The 24,297-nt window shown below is 46.1% G+C and overlaps 1 protein-coding gene across 7 annotated transcripts in view; it reads right to left on the minus strand.

Annotated features, from left to right (window-relative positions):
• Positions 1–24,297, minus strand: part of RBM26 (RNA binding motif protein 26) — a 946,655-nt gene that overhangs the window by 845,138 nt on the left and 77,220 nt on the right. For all 7 annotated transcript variants that reach the window (XM_033948169.1, XM_033948166.1, XM_033948165.1 and 4 more), the window contains exon 3: positions 10,201–10,337. In XM_033948169.1, the coding sequence (XP_033804060.1) occupies positions 10,201–10,337 (137 nt within the window). The remainder of the gene's footprint in view (positions 1–10,200; positions 10,338–24,297) is intronic.

The raw sequence follows: 24,297 nt of genomic DNA on the forward strand, positions 1-24,297 counted from the left end.
GTAGGTTTGTTTGCGGGCAGTTTCTGAGAGGAGGGACCTTCCAGGGGGAATGCGTAGGCGTATTTCCGATTTTGAGCGGAGGGTGCGAGTGGGTGTGTAGATGGGAAGCTTGGATTTTATGTAGGAGGGGGTGGTGGTATAAATTATTTTGTGGGCTATTGCTAGGGCCTTGAAAGCACAGCGCTGGCTAATTGGGAGCCAGTGTTCAGCGCGGAGTGCCGGGGAGACAGGATCATGGTAGTTGAGGTTGTGTAGGAGGCGGATAGCTGTATTTTGGACCTGTTGGAGGCGTTTGAGATTATTTTTGGTTAGGCCAGCTACAAAATGGGGGGAACACTGCTAGGGGTGAGTAACCTTGAAAGGGACCTGGGGGTGATGGTCGACACATCACTGAAACCATCGGCGCAGTGTGCGACAGCCTCAAAGAAAGCAAACAGAATGCTGGGCATCATCAAAAAGGGTATCACGACCAGGACAAAGGAGGTCATCATGCCGCTGTATCGCGCAATGGTGCGCCCGCACCTAGAGTACTGTGTTCAATACTGGTCGCCATACCTCAAGAAGGACATGGCGGTACTCGAGGGAGTGCAGAGGAGAGCGACTAAACTGATAAGAGGTATGGAAAATTTTTCATACGCTGACAGGTTAAAAATGCTGGGGCTGTTCTCCCTGGAGAAGAGGAGACTTAGAGGGGACATGATAGAAACCTTCAAAATCCTAAAGGGCATAGAGAAAGTAAATAAGGACAGATTCTTCAAACTGTGGGGAGCCACAAGCATAAGGGGTCACTCAGAGAAATTGAAAGGGGACAGGTTTAGAACAAATGCTAGGAAGTTCTTTTTTACCCAGAGGGTGGTGGACACATGGAACGCGCTTCCGGAGGATGTGATAGGCCAGAACTCGGTACAGGGGTTCAAGGAAGGTTTGGATAGGTTCCTGGAGGATATGGGGATAGAGGGGTACAGATAGAACTTGAGGTAGGTTATAGAAGTGGTCAGAAACCACTCCACAGGTCGCAGACCTGATGGGCCACCGTGGGAGCGGACCGCTGGGCGAGATGGACCTCTGGTCTGACCCAGTGGAGGCAACTTCTTATGTTCTTATGTTCTGTGAATTATATCTGCTATCTTTGGCTCTATATTTGTCTATTTTTCTATAGTTAATATTGATTGCGTATTTTAAAGTCATCTGTCTTGACTTTTTGAAAAAAGAACCCAAAAGCACAGTTACTTACCGTAACAGGTGTTATTCAGGGACAGCAGGCAGATATTCTCAACATATGGGTGATGTCAACCACAGAGCCCCGATGCAGACAGCGTCACAAGCACATTTGCTTAAAGAACTTTTAGGAAGTTCGCAACTGCCGCACCATACATGCGCGAGTGCCTTCCCGCCCTACGTAGGGCGCGCGTCTCCTCAGTTCAGATAGCTAACTAAGAAGCCAACCAGGGGAGGTGGGTGGTTTCTGACAATATCTACCTGCTGTCCTTGGATAACACCTGTTACGGTAAGTAACTGTGCTTTATCCCAGGACAAGCAGGCAGCATATTCTCAACATATGGGTGACCTCCAAGCTAACCAGAATGGGATGGTGGGAGTGTTGGTAATTAAGGAGAATAAATTTTGTAATACAAAGAATCCAGACAATAATGAGAGGTGAATGTATGAACCAAGGACCAAGTGGTAGCTTTGCAGATTTCCTCAATAGGAGTAGATCTAAGGAAAGCTACAGATGCCGCCATGGCTCTAACTTTATGGGCTGTGACTCAACCCTCTAGATGCAGTCCAGCCTGAGCATAGCGGAATGAGATGGAAGCAGCCACCCAGTTGGAGATGGTTCATTTTGACACTGGATTTTTCAACTTATTTGGATCGAAAGAGATAAAGAGTTGAGGAGAAGATCTTTGTGGCTTAGTCCTTTGCAAATAGAAAGCCAAAGCACGTTTGCAGTCCAAAGTATAAAGATCTGTGTCTCCAGGGTGAGATTGAGGCTTTGGAAAAAACACTGGAAGTACAATGGATTAATTTAGATGAAATTCTGAAACAATTTTTGGTAAGAATTTAGGATGAGTACGGAGGACCACCTTGTCATGAAGGAATAATGTGAAAAGAGGGTCCGCTACTAATGCTTGTAGCTCACTGACTCTGCGAGCAGATGTGAGAACAATGAGGAAGGCCACTTTCCAAGTTAGATATTTTAGATGAGCCGAAGACATTGGTTCAAATGGAGGCTTCAACTGAGCAAGAACCATACTGAGATCCCAAACTACCGGAGGCGGTTTTAGAGGTTTGACATTTAAAAGTCCTTTCATAAATCTGGAAACCACAGGATGAGCAGAGGGGTTCCCCTATAATGACTGATGGAAAGCAGCAATTGCACTGAGATAGACTCTAATGGATGTTGATTTGAGGCCTAAATGACATAAGTGAAACAGGTAATTCAAAATTGAAGACAAAGAGGTAGACTGAGGCTACTTGTGATGAAGAGCGCACCAAGCAGAAAACTGAGTTCATTTCTGGTTGTAACATTGTCTAGTGATAGGTTTTCTGGAAGCTTTTAAATGTCTGCCACAGACTGAGAGAACTGTAGGTTGGCAGTTACGTTGAAAGGTACCAAGCTGTCAAGTGTAGAGACTGCAGGTTGGAATGAAAAAGAGAACCCTGACTCTGTAAGCAGAGACGCAAAAACTGGTAGAAGTAGAGGCTCCCTGCTGCTGAGTTAAAATAGAAGGGAGAACAAAGGTTGTCTGAGCTACCAAGGGGCTATCAGAATCATGGTGGCATGTTTGCGTTTGAGTTTGACAAGTTTCTTGAGAAATAGAGGGAATGGAGGAAATGCATACAGAAATTGGTTTGTCCATTCCAGAAGAAAGGCATCCTCCTCCAGGCAGTGAGGAGAATATATCCTGGAGCAAAACTGAGGCAGTTTGTTATTGTGGGGTTGACACAAAGAGATCTATTTGAGGAGTTCCCAATTGAGAAAAAATGTGATGGAGAGGCGATGAATTTAGTACCCATTCCTGAGGCTGTAGAAGACAACTCAATTTGTCCGCCAGAAATTTTTCTCTCCTTCAATGTAGATGGCTTTCAGAAAGATGTTGTGAAAAATGGCCCAATTACAAACCATCTGAGCTTCTATGTAAAGGGGAAGGGATCCTGTTCCTCCCTGCTTGTTGACATAGTACATGGCTACTTGATTGTCTGTAAGAATGAGGACTACTTAATTGTGAAGAAGATGCTAAAAAGCTTTGAGAGCATTGGAAATCGCTCAGAGTTCCAACAGATTTATGTGACACTGACAATCTGTGATGGACCAATGCCCTTGAGTATGGAGACCATTGAGATGAGCCTGCCAAGCGTAGGTTGAGCAATCTGTCGTGAGGACCTTCTGCTGAGGGGGCGTTCGAAACAGTAAACCTCTGGAGATATTGGAAGAAAGCATCCATCAGTGGAGAGACTGTTTGAACGAAGGAGTCAGTGTAATGTGCTGAGAGAGAGGATCGGAAGCCTGCGCCCATTGAGAAGCCAGGGTCCACTGAGTAATTCTGAGGTGAAGTCTTGCAAAAGGAATCACGTGAACTGTAGAGGCCATGTGACCTAGAGAACCATCATGTGTCTCGCTGAGAGTGAAGTGAGGGGCAACACTTTGTGACAAAGTTGTACGAGTATTCTGACGTTGTTGAGGAAGGAATGCTCTGAGTTACAGTGTCCAGTATTGCTCCAATGAACTGTAGAGTTTGAGAGGGCTGTAGCTGGGATTTAGGAAAGTTTATTTTGAACCCCTAACTTTGGAGGATCCAAATAGTCCGTTGGGTCGTTACAATAATCCCCTGATATGTTGAATCTTTGATGAGCCAATCATTCAGGTACAGGAAAACCTGAAGACCATGGTTGACCAGAGCTGCTGCTACTACCACTAGGCACTTGGTGAAAACTCTGGGAGATGATGCTAGGCCGAAAGGTAGCACTCTGTATTGAAAATGATGATTTCCCACCTGAAATCTGAGAAACTTGCAGAAGGCGGGATGAATGGGAATGTGAGTGTAAGCCTCTTTGAGATCCAGAGAGCATAATCAATCGTCGTGATTCAGAAGGGGATATAAGGATGCTAGAGACAGTATCCAAAATTTTTCTTCGACAAGAAATTTGTTGAGAACTCTGAGGTCAAATATAGGTGGATCTCCCGTCTTCTTCGGGACAAGGAAGTAATGGGAGTAAAACCCCGTGCTCTGCTGTTCCAAAGGAATTTCCTTGATGGCACGGAGACGAAGCAGAGCTTGAGCTTCCTGATGAAGGGTGAGCTGTGACAAACTGGAAGGACACTCTCTTGGGTGGGGGGGGGGGAGAAGATCTGGTGGAATCTGAAGAAAATGAAGAGAGTAACCCTCCCTGATTATTGTGAGGACCCAGAGGCAGATGTAATCAGTTCCCATCGTTGATAAAAATGATGGAGACGACCTCCGATGGGAAGAGGGGAAGACAGAGACAGAAAGATTGCTCTGTATTAGATGGTCAAAAAGGCTGAGTAGACTTAGGCGCAGCAGGAGTCTGAGGTTTACGCTGCCGTTGCTGTTGTTGCTGCTACTTCTTAGGAGGCTGCCTTGAATAGGGTGCTGACTTCTGAAGATAACGCCTCTGATAAGATGGAGAAGGTCTATAACTCTTAGCGGTGGAAGGCTTCGGCTTAACTATAGAGGCAAACGATTTCTCATGCTCAGGCAAGTGCTTTGTGGCTGCCTCAATGGAGTCATCAAACAACTCATTAACCTGACATGGGATGTTGGCCAGTCAATCTTGCAAGTTTGGTCCATGTCCACAGTTCTTAACCAGGCTAGACGACACATGGTCACCGAAAATGGAGTAACTCTGGAGGACATTTCAAAAGCATCATATGCAGCCTGAACCATATGCACGCAAAGTTGACCTGGAGTAGAATGCATATGCTGGAACTCTGATAGCCGATGTTTTGGGAGATACTTGAAAAAAGTAGGCATAGCGTTGACCCAATACTTGAGATAAGATGTGAAGACAAAATTATAGTTTAAAATCCAATTTCTCATCATAGAATTTTGATACAGCCGACGGCCAAACTTGTCCATGGTCGTTCCCTCTTGGCCAGGAAGGACTGTGCCATAAACTTTGGTAGGATTGGTTCTTTTTAAAGAAGAGACCAAGAGAAGAAATTGATGGGATAGTTGAGACTTCTCAAATCCTTTGCAATGAACCATCTTATATCGAGATTCTAGCTTTGCCAGCACAGCAGGAATTGAGTATGGTGTATCTAGATTCCTCTTGAAAGTTTGACAAAGATTGCCATTCATCAGTAATTTTAAAGAATCCCTAGAAGGATTAGGCATACCAGTTCTTCTAAATACTCAAGAGTATTTTTAATCAGACTCCAAGACAATGTTGAGATCTTTACTCATTTGACACAGGAATTTAGTAAAAGACAAAGGGTCCGAAGAGAGATGACCCTGTTGAGGTGAAGATGAATGAGACCCCCTTAAAGTTCCTCTTACTACAGAGAAAGGTGAAGCCTCTCTGGAATATTGGTAGTGAAGATCTGAATCCATAGGTAAAGACATGGAGGAATGTCCACTTCTGGAAAGAACAGGAGAAGCAGAACATTGTTTTTTTTTATGAACATGCTGGTGAAGAAAATCTTGCAGGAGAAGAACTTGACTGTCAAGAATGCTGTTGAATATGAGATTCTACAATCCATTTCCTTGACAAGGGAGTTGGAGGCCTCGAAGAATCTTGATGCCTCGATGATGAACGAGGTCTACCTCGAGAAGAAGACCTGGGTTGAGACGAATGTCTGGACAGATGGTGTGGAGATGAACTATGCCTTGGAGAACGAGGCATTGATCGAGTCAAATCCAGCCTCGATGAGGAGTGGCGAGGTGTCCTCGTCCTGTGCCTCGAAGAAGGCAATGCCTCATGTTGTAGGGTAGGACTGGAGGTTGAAGATTGAGGTCGAGACACTTTCAAGGACTCGTCTCTTTGTATAGTGTTCAGATTCACCTCGAGGCACTCTCAAGGACTTGACTCCTTATGATACTGCTGAGTGCTCAGGCTGGACTGCAGGAAGTAGGGTCGAGGCAGGAGTTAATTTGGCAAGCATATTACCAAACTCCTGATGCAGAATAGCCTCCAACATGTTCTGCAAAACCAGCACTGAGACCACTGGAGCTGGTACAATTGGTGCGGCTATAGATTCCGAGGAAGATGATCTCGAGGACAAATGCTTCATCGACTTGGATACACACTTCTTGGAAAACCTCAAAGCAATGGATTCTATAGAGCTTGCTATTGGAGTGTGTTGTGACTTGTGACTCCTGAAGGGTTGGCTTCAATAGCTTACCTGAGGGAGACACTGAGGAGAGCGGCCCTTCCAGGGACGATTTTGCCTATTTCCCCGAAAATGAAGACTTCTTCATCGAGGGAGGCTTCAGCGAGGCCAAGGTCGAAGCTTTAAGTCCTGTAGAAGACTTTGGCACAGTCAAGATCAAGGTCAAGGTTGGAATCAAGGGTTTTGGAGGAAGATCCATGGCCCCGAAAATTTTTTCTATCTGAACTCGACGGCATTTAAGGGCTCGATTTGAAGTGTAGCACAGCGAGAGCACGACTCCAGACAATAGTCAGGTCCTAAATACTGAACACACCACTTATGTGGGTGAGTGATAGAGATCGCGCGTTGACACCGGCTACACTTCTTGAAGTTTCAAGTTTAATTAAAATTTCTTATACTGGCTAATCAGCCTTCTAGGCGGTGTACAAAATCATAAAAGCATGCAAATTTAAGAAAACAGGGGACGACAAAGACTTTTGGAGACATAAAACCATAACGAGTGGAAACAAGAGGATAATGGGCAAGAACTACCATTTTAAAGATAAAAGATAATTTAGGGGAAAACAGTAGGAGGGGAAATAGAAATAAAATCATTCTAGATCGCCCATAAAAGGGTAGTTAAATCTCAAAGGCATCAATGAAAAGAAATGTCTTTAGCTTTGTCTTGAATTGATTAAGAATTGATTCTTCACGTAAATAAGCTGGGATACTGTTCCAAAGAGAAGGAGCAGTCACGGAAAAACTGGAAGATCGCATTGTGTTTATGTGCTTTAGTGACAGAACAGAGTGAAGGCTTTGAGCTGATGATCAAAGGGTCTTAGAAGGGTTATGTGGGATAAGAAGATTATTAATGAATTCTGGTTGGTTATTTTGTCGGATTTTGAAAGTTAACAGAAGTGTTTTATAGGTAATTCTGTCTTCTACTGGTAACCAGTAAGCTTTATGTAAAAGGGGAGTAACATGGTCATGTTTTTTTGCATTAAGTATGATTTTTACTGCAGTATTCTGTACTATCTGAAGTCTTCTAATTTTTTTTCTTATGCCTTTGTAAAGGGCATTGCAATAATCTATACAAGAGATCACAAGGGAGTGAATCAAAATGTTCAAAGAGGCTGGTTCTAGCAATTTAGATAGGGCTCTGATCATGCGCAGCCGGTAAAAGCAACACTGGACCACTGTACTAATATGAAGGTGATAATTGAATTTGCTATCAAAGGTGACTCCAAGTAATTTTAATGAAGATACAATGTTGATAGATAGGGTTTTGAGTTATAAGGGAACCTGTAAGGAAAGTTCTTCTTTGATAGGAAATATCATCAATTTGGACTTTTTAATATTCAAAGAAAGCATGTTAGAATCAAGTCAAGAGTTGACTTTTTCCAATTTTTGGTTTATGAGTATTGCTTCATTTGGGTTATTTAGGTCTATTGGATGAACTAGTTGGACATCGTTCGCATAAGCGAACATCGTAAAACCAATGGATTGCCCTAATGTTAGGAGGGGCTAGGAAGATATTGAATAGCAGAGGAGATAATATTGATCCCTGTGGGATCCCATATTCAGTCGTGAATGAATCTGAGGATGTTCCATTAAAGACTATCTTGGCAGACCATTCAGAAAAAAAAGACGAAACCAGTCCAAGACCTGGTCTAATTTACCAATTTCACTCAGATGTAAAAGAAGGAGCTTGTGATCTATCGTGTCGAATGCTGCAGAAAGATCTAGGGAGATAAGAAGAACCGACTGATGGTGGTCGAGGTGATACAGTATTTTTGTGGTTAACCCAATGAGAGAAAGTCCAGTGGAGTGATGTTGACGGAATCCGGTTTGGTTGGGGTGAAGAACTTTGGTTTGTTCGGTGAAATCAGATATTTGGCGAAAAAATATTTTCTCCGTAAGCTTTGCCAAGAGTGGGATGATCGCTATGGGTCGGTAATTTGATACTTCGTGTAAACTGGGTTTGTAGTCCTTGATTATTGGGTAAATGATTGACTTTTTCCATATGTTGGGTAATGTTCCTGAGGTTAGACTAGTACAGACTAAGTTTAAGATGTCGGGACCAAAGAGCAAGAAAAAGCATTTCAGAAAGAATGGAGGAATATTTTCTGATATGGGAGCCTTTCGAGTTTAGTGAATTGAGACAACGCTGGATGTCCTGGAGAGTGGGTAGAGTAAATCTCGAGCATTTGGAAAGAGAAAGGTTTGATTTGGGGGTAACAAATTTTGTGCTGACAATGTTTTCTTGTGAGATTGAGCCTCTAATAGCTTGAATTTTGTTGATAAGGTGGGAGGCAATAGCTTGAGCTGAAGGTAATTGGGCAGTTGAATTTGGTTCAATCTTCTGTGTGGTTAATGATTTTGCTATTGCATATAATGCATGGCAATGGAATGGAAATGGCCGTGGCTAAATCGAGGCCCGCAGGCTGAGGCCACAGAACAGGCCCCACTGTGACATGGCCAAAAAAATTTTGTAAACTCTTTTTTTTTTTAAACACGCACACCACAGAGACTGTGAAAACAATAAACAAACACAAGCCATGGCGATGAGAATGCACGTAAAGAACTAATTCTCACACAGAGCCTTGAAACGAGGGCTTCTCAGCTCCGTGGAAAACTTAGAGCTGAGGAGACGCACACCCTATGTCAGGCGGGAAGGCACTTGCGCATGCGCGGTGCGGCAGTCGCAAACTTTCTAAAAGTTCTTCAAGCAAGTCTGCTTGTGAAGCTGTCCGCTCCGGGGCTCCGTGGTTGACGTCACCCATATGTTGAGAATATGCTGCCTGCTTGTCCTGGGATAATATAAATAATTAACATTTTCTCTGTGTACAGTGTGACTTGTGTTTTTTTAATTTTGTGGTTACCATTACGTATTAATAAGATTATATTGTGTGTATATGAAAAACGAATGGAAGAAATCGCATTACAATTAGTACTATTATTATGGGGGTGGGGTCAGGGGCAGAGCTTGGGCAGGGGTACTTGGTTGGTATTTGTTAGGCTTAGGGGTACTTGGCTTGAAGAAGTTGAGAAACACTGTTGTAAGGAACTGAAGTATGGAGTGTGGGCCATCAGAGAGACGGGCAAGTAGCAGTTCCTCGACACAGAGAGAGGGCAGCCAGAGTTGACACTGGGCCTTCCAGTTGTGGAAAGAATCTAGGAGTGTCAAGAATTAGAGGAAGCAGCTCCCAAGTGGATGTTGAACAGTCCAACCCAAAGATTGTAAGGCCATTGGTGTAACAGGGCCCAGTGGCTGCTGGGCTTATTCTGCTCTGTTCATGTGGGTATGTTTGCAATATGGAATGTGCCGGATGGTGATGTGGTTGTGGCCCTGGGGTTGGATAGGAGGTTCCTAGTAGTGATTAAGACCCTAGGTGTCCTAGGGGAATCTTGCCCTCTACCCATGGGATGGGACACAGGCAGGGAGAAGGATATATGCCTAGCTTAGAGTGATTCAGAGAGAGGTCCCAGGAGAAGAGGATTCTCCAAGAGAGAGGATCCAAAGAGGGAGAAAGAGATTTCCAGTTTCCCTAGTCATGGGCTGAAGCAGAGCCATGAGAAGCAAACTGAAGTAGAATGACTGTTTCTTCCATGGCAGAGGTAAGCCATTGATATAATGAAGTGTAGACTCTTATTTTAGCTCTGGCTATAGCTATACCCTGTGTTGGGTGGACTATGTTAAACTTGCATGTAACACCTGTGAGATAACAGTAGACTGAAAAATAAAGCACTTCTTTTGTTCATCTGAAATGGGTGTCTCGGCTATGTGTGTACAGACCTCTCTTTGCAATCCTACCTAGCCTGTCACAAAATGGTATTGATATTTTAATCAAAAATTAGTCAATTCATACCTCTTCCTTTTTTATCTCTTTTTCTTGTTGTTGAAGGAAGTCTAACTTTAAGCTTCCTGAAGGTGGCAGCTCTGGCTGAGGTAAGTAGCTCTTTGTATTCATAGCATCAAAAAGTTTGTCTACAAATGTCTGTGTCTCTAAAAATAAAGGGAAATACAATTAAAATTATGACACATTGAAAAACACAAAATATGTATGTTAACTTCAAATGCCTCACTATTAACTCAAACAGAAGCCATGGTGGTAGGGTACTCTGCTCAGTGATAAACCAGCCCAATCAAAACAAGGTCTCCAAAACAGACACTGTCTCTATTTTTTCTTTTATTTGGACAACAGGTGATAGAACATTAGGACAAGGGACTCTGAAGCAGAACCTCTGAATCTGAGCTTAGAAGAAAATATTAACTGATATAAATGTTCAGACATCTCTGCAAGTAAACAATTAATATCATGTGCCAGGAGGAGATGCATGATTAGCTGCATTCTTCACATATATGTACCAGCCCTGCACAATAACAGCAAATCTAAGTCCATGATAGGGTCAGTCCACTTTGTCTTTAAGGTCTGGATCAATCATAAAATACCAGCAAGGCTGCACCTAATTTCACCAGACAAATTACAAAACTGTCTATAGACACAAACCCCTATATAAATATGGAATTTCCTTGATACCAGCCAATTGAAGAAGATCACCAGTCTCAAGTAAAGGGAACGTGCCATTCAGGAAAAGGCCTCAGCCAAGAAAGGGCACAGAAATCTCACTCTAGTAAGAAAAGGTGAGAGGACTTCCAGAGTCAGAAAGATCTGCATTGCTTGGAAACTTGGGGAAAGATAAATTTAAAGTTAAATATATAAGCTCAAAGACATTATTTTAAGTACTGGCTGTGCCCAAGTTAAAGACGTGGTTGCGGCTTCATTTGATTTCACTGAGCAGTATTTTCAGTGGCAAAGACTCCAACACTTTTCCTGCAGCAGATTCAGGAATGATGCATGGCACATTAAGAACAGTATGTGGTTGCACATGCTGTACCTTAGAGCAGTGTTCATCAACCGCCGGTCCGTGGACCGGTGCCGGTCCGCAGAAATTTCCTGCCGGTCCACAGGGCCGGCACATGCATCGGGCCCCAGGCAGTGCTCTTCAGCCGCCGGTCCATGGTGCGATGGATGCGGCGTTTTCTTCAGGCCGGCTCCCTCTTCCTCAGTGCTGCAGTGCACAGAGCCGTGGGCAGAGGCTCCTATGCGCATCCTGTGCCTGAACCAGAAACCTTTTCTCTGACATCGCAATGTCAGAGGGAAGGCTTCCATATGAGGTACGGGACGTGCGAGGAGCCGCTGCCCACGGCTTTGAGCAATGCAGTACTGAGGAAGAGGGAGCCGGCCTGAAGATAACACGGGGGGAGGGGGACAGGCTAGAAGGCAAGGCACAGCAAGGAGGGAGGGAGACATCGGTAGGGAGAATAATTTTATTTTTTAATTTAGTGATTGATTTACATGTGCTGTCTGTTCAGGAAGAAATGCATGTTTCTCTTCCTCTGGGGTTGTACTGCATGCAGAGTCTTGCACCTTAGAGTTTGTTTGTATATATTAGTACTTTTAGTTTTTGGTCCCGTATTTGCATGAGGTTATCTGGGTTCTGGAGGAATGAATACTGAGAAGCATACAGTGTGTTTAGTGTAGTTTGTGTAGTTTGTGTTGTTAATACGATTATATTGTGTGTACATATATATGACAAATGAATGGAAAAAGTGGTGTTACAATTAGTACTATTATGGGGGCAGGGTCTGCAGGCAGAAATTGGGTAGAGATGGGAGGGGTCTAGCCTACGATTTAGCCCAGTGTTCTTCAACTGCCGGTCCACAAAATAATTACAGTGGTACCTTGGATTAAGAGCATAATCCGTTCCAGGAGCATGCTCGTAATCCAAAATGCTTGTTTATCAAAGCGAGTTTCCCCATAGGAAATAATGGAAACTCGCTTTGATAGGTTCCCCCCCTCCAGGCCAGCAGCGCTGCTCCCCCACCCACGAGAACCGGCACCCTCCCCCCCGCGATCCACAACCCCCCTGCCGCCATTGGGCACCCCCCCCCCGCCGCGACCTGAGGTCCCCCCAACCCACCCGAACCCTCTTCTTACTTTTCTGTAGCCTACGCAGCGGCACCGGCATCAGCATGTCCTGTGCGCGGTGCCGGTGCCTGAAGATCTGCTTCCTGTGCTGGGCCTGAGAGTTCACGTCAAACGTGAACTCTCACGTCGAACATGAACTCTAAGGCCTAACACATGAAGCAGATCTTCAGGCACCGGCACGCAATGGACATGCTGATGCTGGTGCCGCTGCGGAGGCTACAGAAAAGTAAGAAGAGGGTTCGGGTGGGTTGGGGGGACCTCAGGTCGCGGCGGGGGGGGCCTGATGGCGGCAGGGGGGTGCTGGATCGTGGGGGGAGGCGCTCGCAAATCGAAGCACGCTCAGTTTCCGAGGCGCCGATTTTGCGAATGTTTTGCTCGTCTTGCAAAACACTCGCAAACCGGTGCACTCGTAAACTGAGGTACCACTGTATTTTATTTCCGCCGGTCCATAGGTGTCAAAAGGTTGAAGAGCACTGCCTTAGAGGAAACACTGGTAGGGACAGCTGACCCTTTTCTCAGCTGGGAGCAGAGGTAAGCAGCAAGAACCTTAAAATCTACAAGTTCTGAGATACATACAAATCCGCCAAGAACAGCTTTAAAAATGTAACTTATTCTTTTTTTTTAGTTCCAATCTGTTTATTATTATAAAATCACACAGAAACAGAAAACATACATCAACTTGTACAGTTCACAAAAGTCATGGTGAAACTGAAGTACAATATAGCAAACAAATCAGATATTCAAAAGCAAAATATAATATACATATTGAAAGTATCATAAAGATTGAATATAAACATCAATGGGAGCCCAAAGAGATTGGGTCGATAGTTTCTGTCGTTGTGGCATTTTTTCAGCTGCATATTGTTCAAATCTTTTATATAGGCATAAGGAATTCCACCAAAAGGTGAAATTTAGACGAGACGCCGACTTCCAATTTTGAAGGACATGTTGAATACCTACTGAAATCATAATGTCAATCAGCTTGTCTTTGCATAGACTGGATTTAAAGCAGGGATGAAGAGAGCACTTAATAATAATATCAAAGGAGAGATCAGTAGTACATTTAGTAATATGACATATAAAGGACCAAATCTGCTTCCAAAAAGGTTTAATAAGAGGACATGAGAATAACATGTGACTAAGCGATCCTTGCGATTGTAAGCAATGCCAGCAATTATCATCAGTAGAGAGGTTTGCTTTCTTCTTTTTATATGGAGTCCATATCGCTCTCCACATTACAAATAGAAGTGATTGAGACATACTAGCTCAGTGTTCTCCCCAGCGCTTTTCAGCCGGGCGCTCCACCCAGCAAATTTACATTACCGCCCGGCTGTCATCTGCCGAATCCTGCTGCCACCACTGCTTAACGTGCAGCCTGAAGAGCCGCCAAAAGACTCCCGCCTGACTTTAAACAAAACAAAACCCAGCAAGCAACTCAAACCCGGCTTCCCTCCGAAACCGGAAGTTACGTCGGGGGGGGGGGGGGGGGGGGGTAGGGAAGAGAAGCCGGCACGGATCATTAGAGCCCTAGAGCATGTGGGAGATAGGCAAGCCACGGAGGGAAGCTTACTTGCTCTTGCTTACTTCGAGCCTTTCTCGCTGTCGGGTCCTGCCTACTTTCTGTTTCCGCAAAGGCAGGACCCGGCAACGAGAAAGGCCCGAAGTAAGCAAGAGCAGCAAGTTGTAAGCTTCCCTCTGTTGCTGACCTTTGGGAGATAGGCCAGTGACGAAGGGAAACTTGCAACTTGCCTTTGTCTGTAGCGAATCTGCCGGGTGTGTGAGACGGAGGGGGGGGGGGTGAATGGGAGGAGAAATGCTGCTGTACCCAATTAAGAGGGGATGGGGGAAGAGAAATGCTGGTGCTTCTGCTGTACCCAATTGGGGGGGTTTAAGAGAAACGCTGATGATGATGCTGCTGTACCCAATAGGGGGAGGGGGAAGAGTCATGCTGCTGCACCCAATTAGGGGGGGAGGGGGAAGAGAAATGTTGCTTCTGCTGTACCAAATTGGGGGGGAGGAAAGAGAAATGCTGATGATACTACTGTACCCAATGGTGGGAGGGGAAGAGAAATGCTGCTGCACCCAATTGGGGAAAGAGAGGGAAGGAGGAAGAAGGAAGATCAGGAAAAGGAGGAAAGAGATGCAAAGACCATGGGAGGGAGGGAAAGGAGATACCATAACATGAAGTGGAAAGGAGAGATGTCAGGGCATATGGGGGGGGGAGCAGGGCCAGATTAAAGGATGGGCACAGGCCTAGGGCCTGAAATGGTCAGGGGGGACCCGTCAGTGCTGTGCTTTGGGGCCTCACCCTTGCTGGATTCGCTGGCAGCAGCAGCAGCCTCATCATCATCCCAGGTGCCCCCCCAAACCCAATCCGACCCTCCTATCTCTCTCTCCTTCCCTCATCAGTGACATGCCAGAGGGAATCACGGCAGGAGAAAGCCCTGAAGCAGCCTGCTTAGAGTAGAGCAGTGCTGTTTAAAGTCTCATGATGGGAGGGAGGGAGAGATAGGAGGTTGTGGGGGGGGGAGAGTAGCAGTGCCCTGGGTGCTCGGCCTGGCGTCATGAACTTCTTCGGCTAGCAACAGTATTTACAATTCACTGCTGTTGCCAGCTTCAGGCCTTCCTCTCTGCCGGGTCCTGCCTACTTCTGTTTCTATGAAGGCAGGACCCGACAGAGAAGAAGGCCCGAAGCTGGCAACAGCATCGAATTGTGAATGCTGCTGCCTGAAGAAGTTCATGATGCCAGGCCTTGGGTAACAGAAGGAGCAAAGGGAGCAGAGGGGGAGAGACTTGCTGCACCCAACTGGAGGGAGAAAGAAGATGAGGGAGGGAATGAAACGAGATGCCAGGAATTGGAGGGAAGGAGGAAAGTATGCCAGACCAAGGGAAAAGAAAGGGGGAAAGGAAGGAGAAGATGTCAGAGCACGGAGGGGGAGGGAGAGATGGAAGAAAAGGAAAGAAGTGAGATGCCAGAGAATCAGGGAAGGAAAGATACCAGACTGTGGGGTGTGAAAGAAAGAAAGAAGAAGAGAGAGTTGCCAGAGCATAGGGGACGGGGTGTTGACAGAGAGAGAAAAATGGAGAGGTGGCAGAGCTGAAATCAATCATGTACAAAGGAGAAGAGAAGGGGCATAGGACAGACAGTTTATTGAAGGAGCATAAAAAGAGGGAAGATGCCATATGGAACGGGGAGAGGGCGGACAGTGGATGGAAGGGGCTGATGCTGCATGGAAGACAGAGCGGACAGATGCTGGCTAGAAAGAAGAGTGAAGACAAGATGATTAAAGCAGAAACGACAAAAGGTAGAAAAATTTTTTTTGGTTGCTTTACATAGAATCAAGTAGTATTGTATCTATTGATTAAAGTTTATAAATAGGAAATGGAAATAAGGCAGTTTTTTGGGGACTAAACCCCTTTCCTCAGGTCAGGACAGGATACCATAACAGCAGGGGTGTCTAAATGGTTGAGCGTGATCGACCAGTAGATTGCAAAGGCAATGTGAGTCGATCGCGTTGCCTTGGCAATCTTTTTCTTCCTGCCTCCCTGAGCCAGGCCAGACGCATACAAGCGCCGGACTCACAAGACTTCACCTCCGACATCAATTCTGACATCAGAGAGGAAGTTCTGGGCCAGCCAATCGTTGCCTGGCTGGCCTGGAACTTCCTCTCCGACATAAGAAATGACATCAGAGGTGAAGTCTTGTGAGTCCGGCGCTTTTACATTCCTGGTCTGGCTCGTGGAAGCAGGGAGAAATCGGCATGGTGGTTTAGGGGGTAGGGAAATAATCGGGAAAGTGGAGAAATTGGCACGATGGCTTGAGGGGGCAGGGGGAGAGAGAAAGAAAGAGAGACAGAAAGAAAAGGGGAGGGGCAGAAAGAAAAAAAATATTGGATTTATAGTCAGAAGAAGGAAGTGCAAACAGAGACTCATGAAATCACCAGACAAAAAGATAGGAAAAATGATTTTGTTTTCAGTTTAGTGATCAAAATGTGTCTGTTTTAAGAATTTATATCTGCTGTCTATATTTTGCACTATGGCCTCCTTTTACTAAACCGTAATAGCGGTTTTTAGTGCAGGGAGCCTATGAGCATCGAGAGCAGCACAGGGCATTCAGTGCATCTCCCTGCTCTAAAATCCAGTATTGCGATTTAGTAAAAAGGGAGGGGGTATATTTGTCTATTTTTGTATAGTTGTTCCTCAGGTGACATTGCATAGAATCATCTGCCTTGACCTCTTTGAAAACCCGCGGAATATAAATGATAATTAACATTTTCTCTGCGTACAGTGTGCTTTGTGTTTTTTTAAAAAATTTATTGTTGGTAGATCATTTTGACTTGGTCATTTTAAAAGTAGCTCACAAGCCCAAAAAGTGTGGGCACCACTGCTGTAGAGCCATTTCTTGTATGACTGGATGAGCTATATTTATCTTTTTTTTTTAGTTGTTTAAATTCTTGCAGAAATAAATGGCTAGATTGAACCTAATGACTTCATTAATGCCTTTCCCTTTTTTAAACCTCTATATCATTTGAAAGAGGGCAAATACTTCTTAAATTTAGTAAAAATACTCTGGCACAAGTGTCAAACCTTAAAAAAGGAAGTCATATTGAGCATTGGAAAATAATAATAAGAATTAACTAATAAAAATAGTATATATTTAGGGCTCCTTTTACTAAGTTACGATAGTGGTTTTAGTGTGTGCTTAGCGCGCGGAGGAATTGCCATGCGCGCTAGATGCTAACGCCAGCATTGAGTTGGCGCTAGTTTTCCCACGTAGCGCAGGGGTTTGCGCGCGCTAAAAATGCTAGCGCACCTTAGTAAAAGAGGGGGTTAATTTTCCCCACCACCAAATTTCCCCATCCCGCCCCACCCGGCTACTTTTTCATGCCACCCGGCTGGAAAAAATTTCTAGGGAGAACACTGTAGCTGATAATAAGGGTCTGTTAATTTTTGACCATAATCTACACCATTCCATATCAGTCAACACTCCATCTAAATCTTTGGACCATTTGTCAACAATGGCCGGGGATGATTTATAATAGAAATCTCTTAAGATCTTATAATAAAATGACATCGCTTTTCCTATATCTATAGTCGTAGTACTCCATATATAGATGGACGAGGTATCAGATAAGTGTATATTGGATAGAAGAGAGGATAGAGTTGACCATTGATGTTTCTTAGTTGAGAGAGATGGAAAGGATTCACAGAATTTGGAAAAGGGCAATAACTCAGATCCATTAAAAAGGGACCAAACTTGCCACACAGTCTGCATCTTTCCATTTCTTCCAGTTCAAACATCGTTTGTTTAGTTTCAATGACATATTGTTCCAGCGGGTCATATCCATGTGGGAAAAGATGGAATGTACTGCTACCTTATCAAATGCTCGAAGTGCAGAATGAGTCGCTGGGAAGAGAGGGAAATTCTTGAGACATTTATGCATAGTCATAGTAGGAAGAGCATATATAGGAATTGGTTTACTAATGGAAACTTCCAAGTTTAACCAAGAAGGGATTACAAAAGGATCATCTGACGCTCTATATGTTATCCAGTAGGAACCATATTTGGCTAAGGAGGCTAAATGATATTTATAAAAATCAGGAAAATTTATCCCCCCTAGGGATTTTGCTGCTCTCAATTTGCTGAGCACTATTTTAGGTCTTTTATGCTGCCATATAAAATAAGTTAATTGACTGTCTATCCATTTGTACAATTGTGGTTTACATAAGCTTGGAAGCATGATGAGTTTAAATAGAATTTGAGGGGATAGAGTCATTTTGATTGCGGAAATACGACCCCACCAAGTAATATATAGTGGAGACCATTGTGATAAGGTACTATTTATCATTTCTTTCAATTTAGTGATATTGAAGTCCATAACAACTTGAGGGTCTTTATGCACATATACACCAAGATATTTTATAGGCGAAGTGGACCATGAGAATGAAAAATTTTGTATGTCAGAGTATGAAGCATAGTCATTAAGTGGAAAGATGACTGATTTGCTCCAATTTACTTTATATCCTGAGAAAGACGAGTATATTTCCGTCAGGGGGATGGGTGCAAACAGAGAATCTTGAGGATTTTTAAGAAAAAGCATAATGTCGTCAGCATATGCTGCTGTTTTAACGTCTTGGGGTGTTGAAGGTATTCCTTGTATGGAAGGCGATTGTCTAATTGCAGATATCAAGGGTTCTAACGAAAGATTAAAAAGGAGAGGTGAAAGAGGGCAGCCTTGCCTTGTTCCCCTATGTAAAGTAATTGGATTAGAGAGTGAGTTATTGATTAAAATTCTAGAGTGTGGTTTCCAGTATAATGCGCGTATCCATGAAATCTTCACCAAAATGAAACCACTTAAGAACCTGTAGTAGGAACTGCCATTCGACCCTATCGAATGCCTTTTCAGCGTCTATTGCAAGTCCTACCACAGGTTCAGCTAATACTTTTGCACAACCCGAGATATTGTGAAAAATGCGTAAATTGTCTCCTATATAGCGTTGTTTGATAAAGCCTACTTGGTCAGGAGCTATGAGTAGATGTATAACTTTATTTATTCTGTTACCTAAAATTTTCGCAAGTATTTTATAATCCGAATTAAGTAAAGATATTGGTCTATAATTGCCCACTTTAGTGGGATCCCTATCTGGTTTAGGGAATATTATTATGTTGGCTTCCATGAAGTTATGTTGTAAATCGGGATGTGAATGTATATAATTGAAATATTTCAGTAAGTGGGGGCTGAGTTGTGTGGATAGGACTTTATAAAATTCACTAGTAATGCCATCCGGGTCTGGAGATTTATTAGATGGAAGTGTTCGGATAGTGGATTGATTTCCTGCACGGTTATCTGACTCTCTAGTTCCTCTTTGAGATGGGATGGCAAAGTTGGATGAGCAATTGTATTTAAGTACCATATTTTCACGCATATAACGCGCGCGTTATACACGATTTTACAAACCATGAATAACCTTGCGCGTTATATGCGTGAGCGCGCTATATAAAATTTTTTTTACATAGTTCCCACCCCGCCCGACGCCCGATTCATCATCCGGAAGGACCGCTCACACCCCCACCGCTCGCACTCCCACCCCGATGGACCGCTCGCACTCCCACCCGAAGAACCGCTCGCACCCCCACAGCCTCCCCCCCCCTCATGGAGAAGCTGTCTACCTTGTTTCCGGATGCCAGTGAGCCCAGCTGCTTCCTCTGCCGGCGGTCCTGCCCCTTCTCTGAGCCTTGCTGCGCTGCTTCCTCTTCCGGCGGTCCCGCCCTTTCTCTGATGTCATAACTGAGGCTTGTGCAGATGGGATCAGATGGTTTGTGGGGACCGAGCTTGCAGAGATGGGGCGAAAATGTGTTTTTTTTATTTCGGTCTTAGTAATTTGCCGGTCCACAAAATAATTATTTTATTTCTGCCGGTCCACGGGTGTAAAAAGGTTGAAGAACACTGATTTAGATCACTGAGAGGAATGTTGTCGCTGTAAGTAGCCTGCCGCCTCAGAGAGCACTCAGCGCGTCTGGTTGCCATGTCGGACAAGCCCCGCCCCCCAAAAATGTAACTAATTCTTAACCTGGGGACTGTCTGTACTCTGCCATAGCTCTGACCCTGTGGGCCGTGACAGCACCTTCCAGTGAGAGACCGGTCCGAGCATAACAGAACGCAATACAGGCAGCAAGCCAGTTGGAAAGCGTCCGTTTAAAGACAGGACGACCTGGACGGTTAGGATCGAAGGTCAGAAAGAGCTGAGGGGACGAGCGGTGAGCTCTGGTACGGTCAAGGTAGTATGCAAGGGCACGCTTACAATCCAGCGTGTGCAACGCCTGTTTCCCAGGATGAGAATGGGGTTTAGGGAAAAAGACAGGCAACACAATGGACTGGTTGAGGTGAAAAGCCGAGACCACCTTGGGAAGGAATTTAGGATGGGTACGCAGAACCACCTTGTCATGGTGAAAAACAGTGAACGGTGAATCGGCGACCAGTGCGTGCATCTCACTAACCCTCCTGGCAGAGGTGATGGCAATGAGGAAAAGCACCTTCCATGTTAGAAGTTTGAGCAAAGTGAGGGCTGATAAAACCACATTCAGGTCCCAGACGACAGGAGGAGGCTTCAGAGGTGGTTTGACATTGAAGAGGCCTCTCATGAACTGGGAAACCAGTGGATGAGCCGTGAGAGGTTTTCCGAGGATAGGCTCATGAAACGCAGTGATGGCACTGAGGTGGACTCTGATTGAGGTAGACTTGAGGCCAGCGTCGGACAGAGAGAGCAAATAGTCCAGTACAGTTTCCACCGCTAATGAGGTGGGATCGTGATGATGCAGTAGACACCAAGAGGAGAACCGGGTCGACTTCTGATGGTAACATTGGAGGGTGGCCGGTTTCCTGGAGGCATCCAAAATGCGACGGACAGGCTGAGACAGATTCTCTGGAGAGGTCAGCCCAAGAGAAACCAAGCTGTCAGGTGGAGCGAGGACCGGTTGGGATGTAGTAGAGACTGATGCTGCTGTGTAAGTAGAGTAGGAAACACAGGAAGAGGCATGGGCTCCCTGGAGCTGAGCTGGAGCAGGAGGGAGAACCAGTGTTGGCGAGGCCACCAAGGAGCGATGAGAATCATGGTGGCTCTGTCCCTGCGGAGTTTGAATAACGTCCGCAACATCAGAGGCAGTGGAGGAAAGGCATAGAGGAACCGATCCGTCCAGTCGAGCAGGAATGCATCTGGGGCCAGACGATGAGGAGAATAGAGTCTGGAGCAGAACTGGGGCAGCTGATGGTTGTGAGGAGCTGCAAAGAGGTCCACCTGAGGAGTGCCCCAGAGAGTGAAGATGGAGTGGAGTGTGGGAGGATCCAAGGTCCACTCGTGAGGTTGAAGGATGTGGCTGAGATTGTCGGCCAGGGAGTTCTGTTCGCCCTGGATATAGACGGCCTTGAGGAAGAGACTGCGGGCCGTGGCCCAGGTCCAGATGCGGATGGCCTCCTGACAGAGGAGGGGAGATCCGGTGCCGCCTTGCTTGTTTATGTAATACATGGCGACTTGGTTATCTGTGCACAGGAGAAGAACCTGAGGGTAGAGAAGGTGCTGGAAGGCCTTGAGAGCATAGAACATGGCTCTCAGTTCCAGGAAATTGATGTGATGTAGACGCTCTTGAGGAGTCCAGAGACCCTGGGTGCGCAGATCTCCCAGGTGAGCTCCCCACGCATAGGGGGAGGCATCCGTGGTGATGATCCTGGAGTGAGGGGGCAGATGAAAGAGGAGACCCCTGGAAAGATTTGAGGAGTTCAACCACCATTGAAGAGATTGCTGAAGAGACGATGTCACAGAGATGGGATGAGAAAGAGGATCAGTGGTCTGTGACCATTGGTTGGCCAGAGTCCATTGAGGCGTCCGGAGGTGGAGTCGTGCCAGAGGAAGCACATGGACCGTCGAGGCCATGTGGCCCAGGAGGATCATCATATGCCGAGCTGGAATAGAGCGACAAAGGAGCACCTGACGGCAGAGATGGAGCAGGGTCCGTTGGCGGTCGGAGGGAAGAAACGCCCTCATCAGAGTGGTGTCGAGAACTGCTCCAATGAACTGAAGTCGCTGTGTGGGAAGCAGATGCGACTTGGGGTAGTTGATCTCGAATCCCAGGAGATGGAGGAAAGAGATGGTGTGTTGAGTGGCTTGTAGCACAAGCGGAGACGTAGGTGCTTTCACCAACCAATCGTCCAAGTAGGGGAATACCTGGAGGTTGAGAGACCTGAGGAAGGCCGCCACCACAATAAGGCACTTGGTGAACACCCTGGGCGATGATGCGAGGCCAAAGGGTAGCACTTTGTACTGATAGTGGCGGTGTTGTACCTGAAATCGGAGGTAGCGACGTGAAGTCAGATGGATTGGAATGTGAGTGTAGGCCTCTTTGAGGTCTAGGGAACATAGCCAGTTGAGAGAGAAGAGGGTAAAGCGTGGCCAGGGAGAGCATCCTGAACTTTTCCTTGACCAGACACTTGTTGAGGTCCCTGAGATCGAGGATGGGACGGAGGTCTCCCGTCTTCTTGAGTACCAGGAAGTAGCGGGAGTAGAATCCCTGACCCCGTTGGTCTGGGGGAACTTCTTCGATGGCATTGAGAAGAAGGAGGGATTGGATCTCCCTCAGGAGGAGTGGAGTTTGGGAGGAATGAGAAGCAGACTCTACGGGAGGATTGTCTGGTGGAAGAGTCTGGAAGTTGAGGGAGTAGCAGTGGCGGATGATGTTGAGTACCCACTGGTCTGATGTGATGACCTCCCAACGGTTGAGAAAAATTGTGAGGCGGCCTCCGATAGGTTGAGGAAGAGGCACCGATGATTGGAGACTGGCTATGCTCTGGAGAAAAGAGTCAAAAGGGCTGAGATGGTTTTGACTGCGGGAGAGGCTTGGCCGGTTGGTGAGACTGTGAACGTGCTTGAGATTGGTGCTGCTGACGTGGTCGGCGAGGCTGTTGATGCTGAGGTGGGTTGAGGGGTCTGGCCGAAAACCTGCGTTGGTAGGAAGACTGCTGTTTGTAGGGGCGAGCAGGTGGAGTCTTCTTTTTGGGTTTGATCAGGGTATCCCACCTGGTCTCGTGTGCCGAGAGTTTCTGGGTAGCTGAGTCCAGGGACTCCCCAAAGAGTTCATCACCAAGACAAGGTGCGTTGGCTAGGCGGTCCTGGTGATTGATATCAAGGTCAGAAACCCTCAGCCAGGCCAAGCGCCTCATGGCGACAGCCATGGCAGAGGCTCGAGAGGTCAGTTCAAAAGAGTCATAAATGGATCTCACCATAAATTTCCGGAGTTGGAGTAAGCTGGAAATTTGCTGTTGAAAAATCGGGATCTTACGCTCAGGGATGTACTTTTGGATGGAGGAGAGTTGTTGCACCAAATGCTTCAGATAGAAGGAGAAGTGGAAGGTGTAATTATTAGCTCTGTTGGTAAGCATGGAATTTTGATAAAGGCGCTTGCCAAATTTATCCATCGTTCTGCCTTCTCTGCCAGGAGGTGTGGAGGCATAGACACTTGAACCCTGGGTTTTCTTTAAGGTGGACTCCACAAGAAGGGATTCATGGGGCAGTTGAGGTTTATCGAACCCCGGGATAGGAATGACCCTGTACAAACTATCTAGTTTTCGAGGGGCATCCGGTACCGTGAGGGGGTTCTCCCAATTCTTGTAAAAAGTTTCCCGTAAGATGTCGTGTACGGGTAACTTTAAAAATTCCTTGGGAGGTTGTTCGAAGTCCAGGGCGTCAAGGAAAGCCTGGGATTTCTTAGAGTCGGACTCTAAAAGGATAGATAGAGCTACCGACATTTCCCTTAGAAGTTTTGTGAATGAGGACTGTTCAGGTTTGGAACTGGTATCGACCATCGAGGGTTCCTCGTCTGTTGATGAAGCCTCATCATCGGTACCGGGTGGGGATTCTTCCCATAAGTCCGGGTCCCTGACGTCGGTGTGCACGGGGCGGGACGGTGGTGCGGACGGCTCAGTGTGGCGAGTCTTAGAGAGAGATTTGCCAGAGCGCATCGAGACGGTACCGGGGGAAGAAGACCGGTGCCGGTCCTGGTCACGGGGGGACTGTTGTCGGTCTCGATGTCGGGGAGGGTCTGCATCAGAGCGGGGTTGCACCGGAGGATGAAGTGGTTCAGCCGCGAGTACCGGCATGGAGGTGTTCAACGGTACCGATGGTGTCGACACCGGTGGTATGGTGCGAGGCTCGGGCCAGTCCGGTACCGGAAGGAGCAGGGCCAATATTGCGGGCAACAAGTGCTGGAGTTGCTGTTGAAGTTGTTCCTGCAATTGACTATGGAGTATGGCCGCAATGCGGTCGTCCAGAGGAGGCACCGGTACCGCTTTTTTCTTTTTCGGTACCTTAGATGCCGCTCCATGCCCCGGCGATGAGGAGGCCGATGACGAGGCACTCACCGAGATCGGGGCGGAGCGTTTGCGGGGTCGGCGTGATGCCGGGAGGACCGGCGTCGCCGGTGTG

Source organism: Geotrypetes seraphini, chromosome 6, assembly GCF_902459505.1.
Source record: "Geotrypetes seraphini chromosome 6, aGeoSer1.1, whole genome shotgun sequence".
NCBI classification, from domain to species: domain Eukaryota; kingdom Metazoa; phylum Chordata; class Amphibia; order Gymnophiona; family Dermophiidae; genus Geotrypetes; species Geotrypetes seraphini.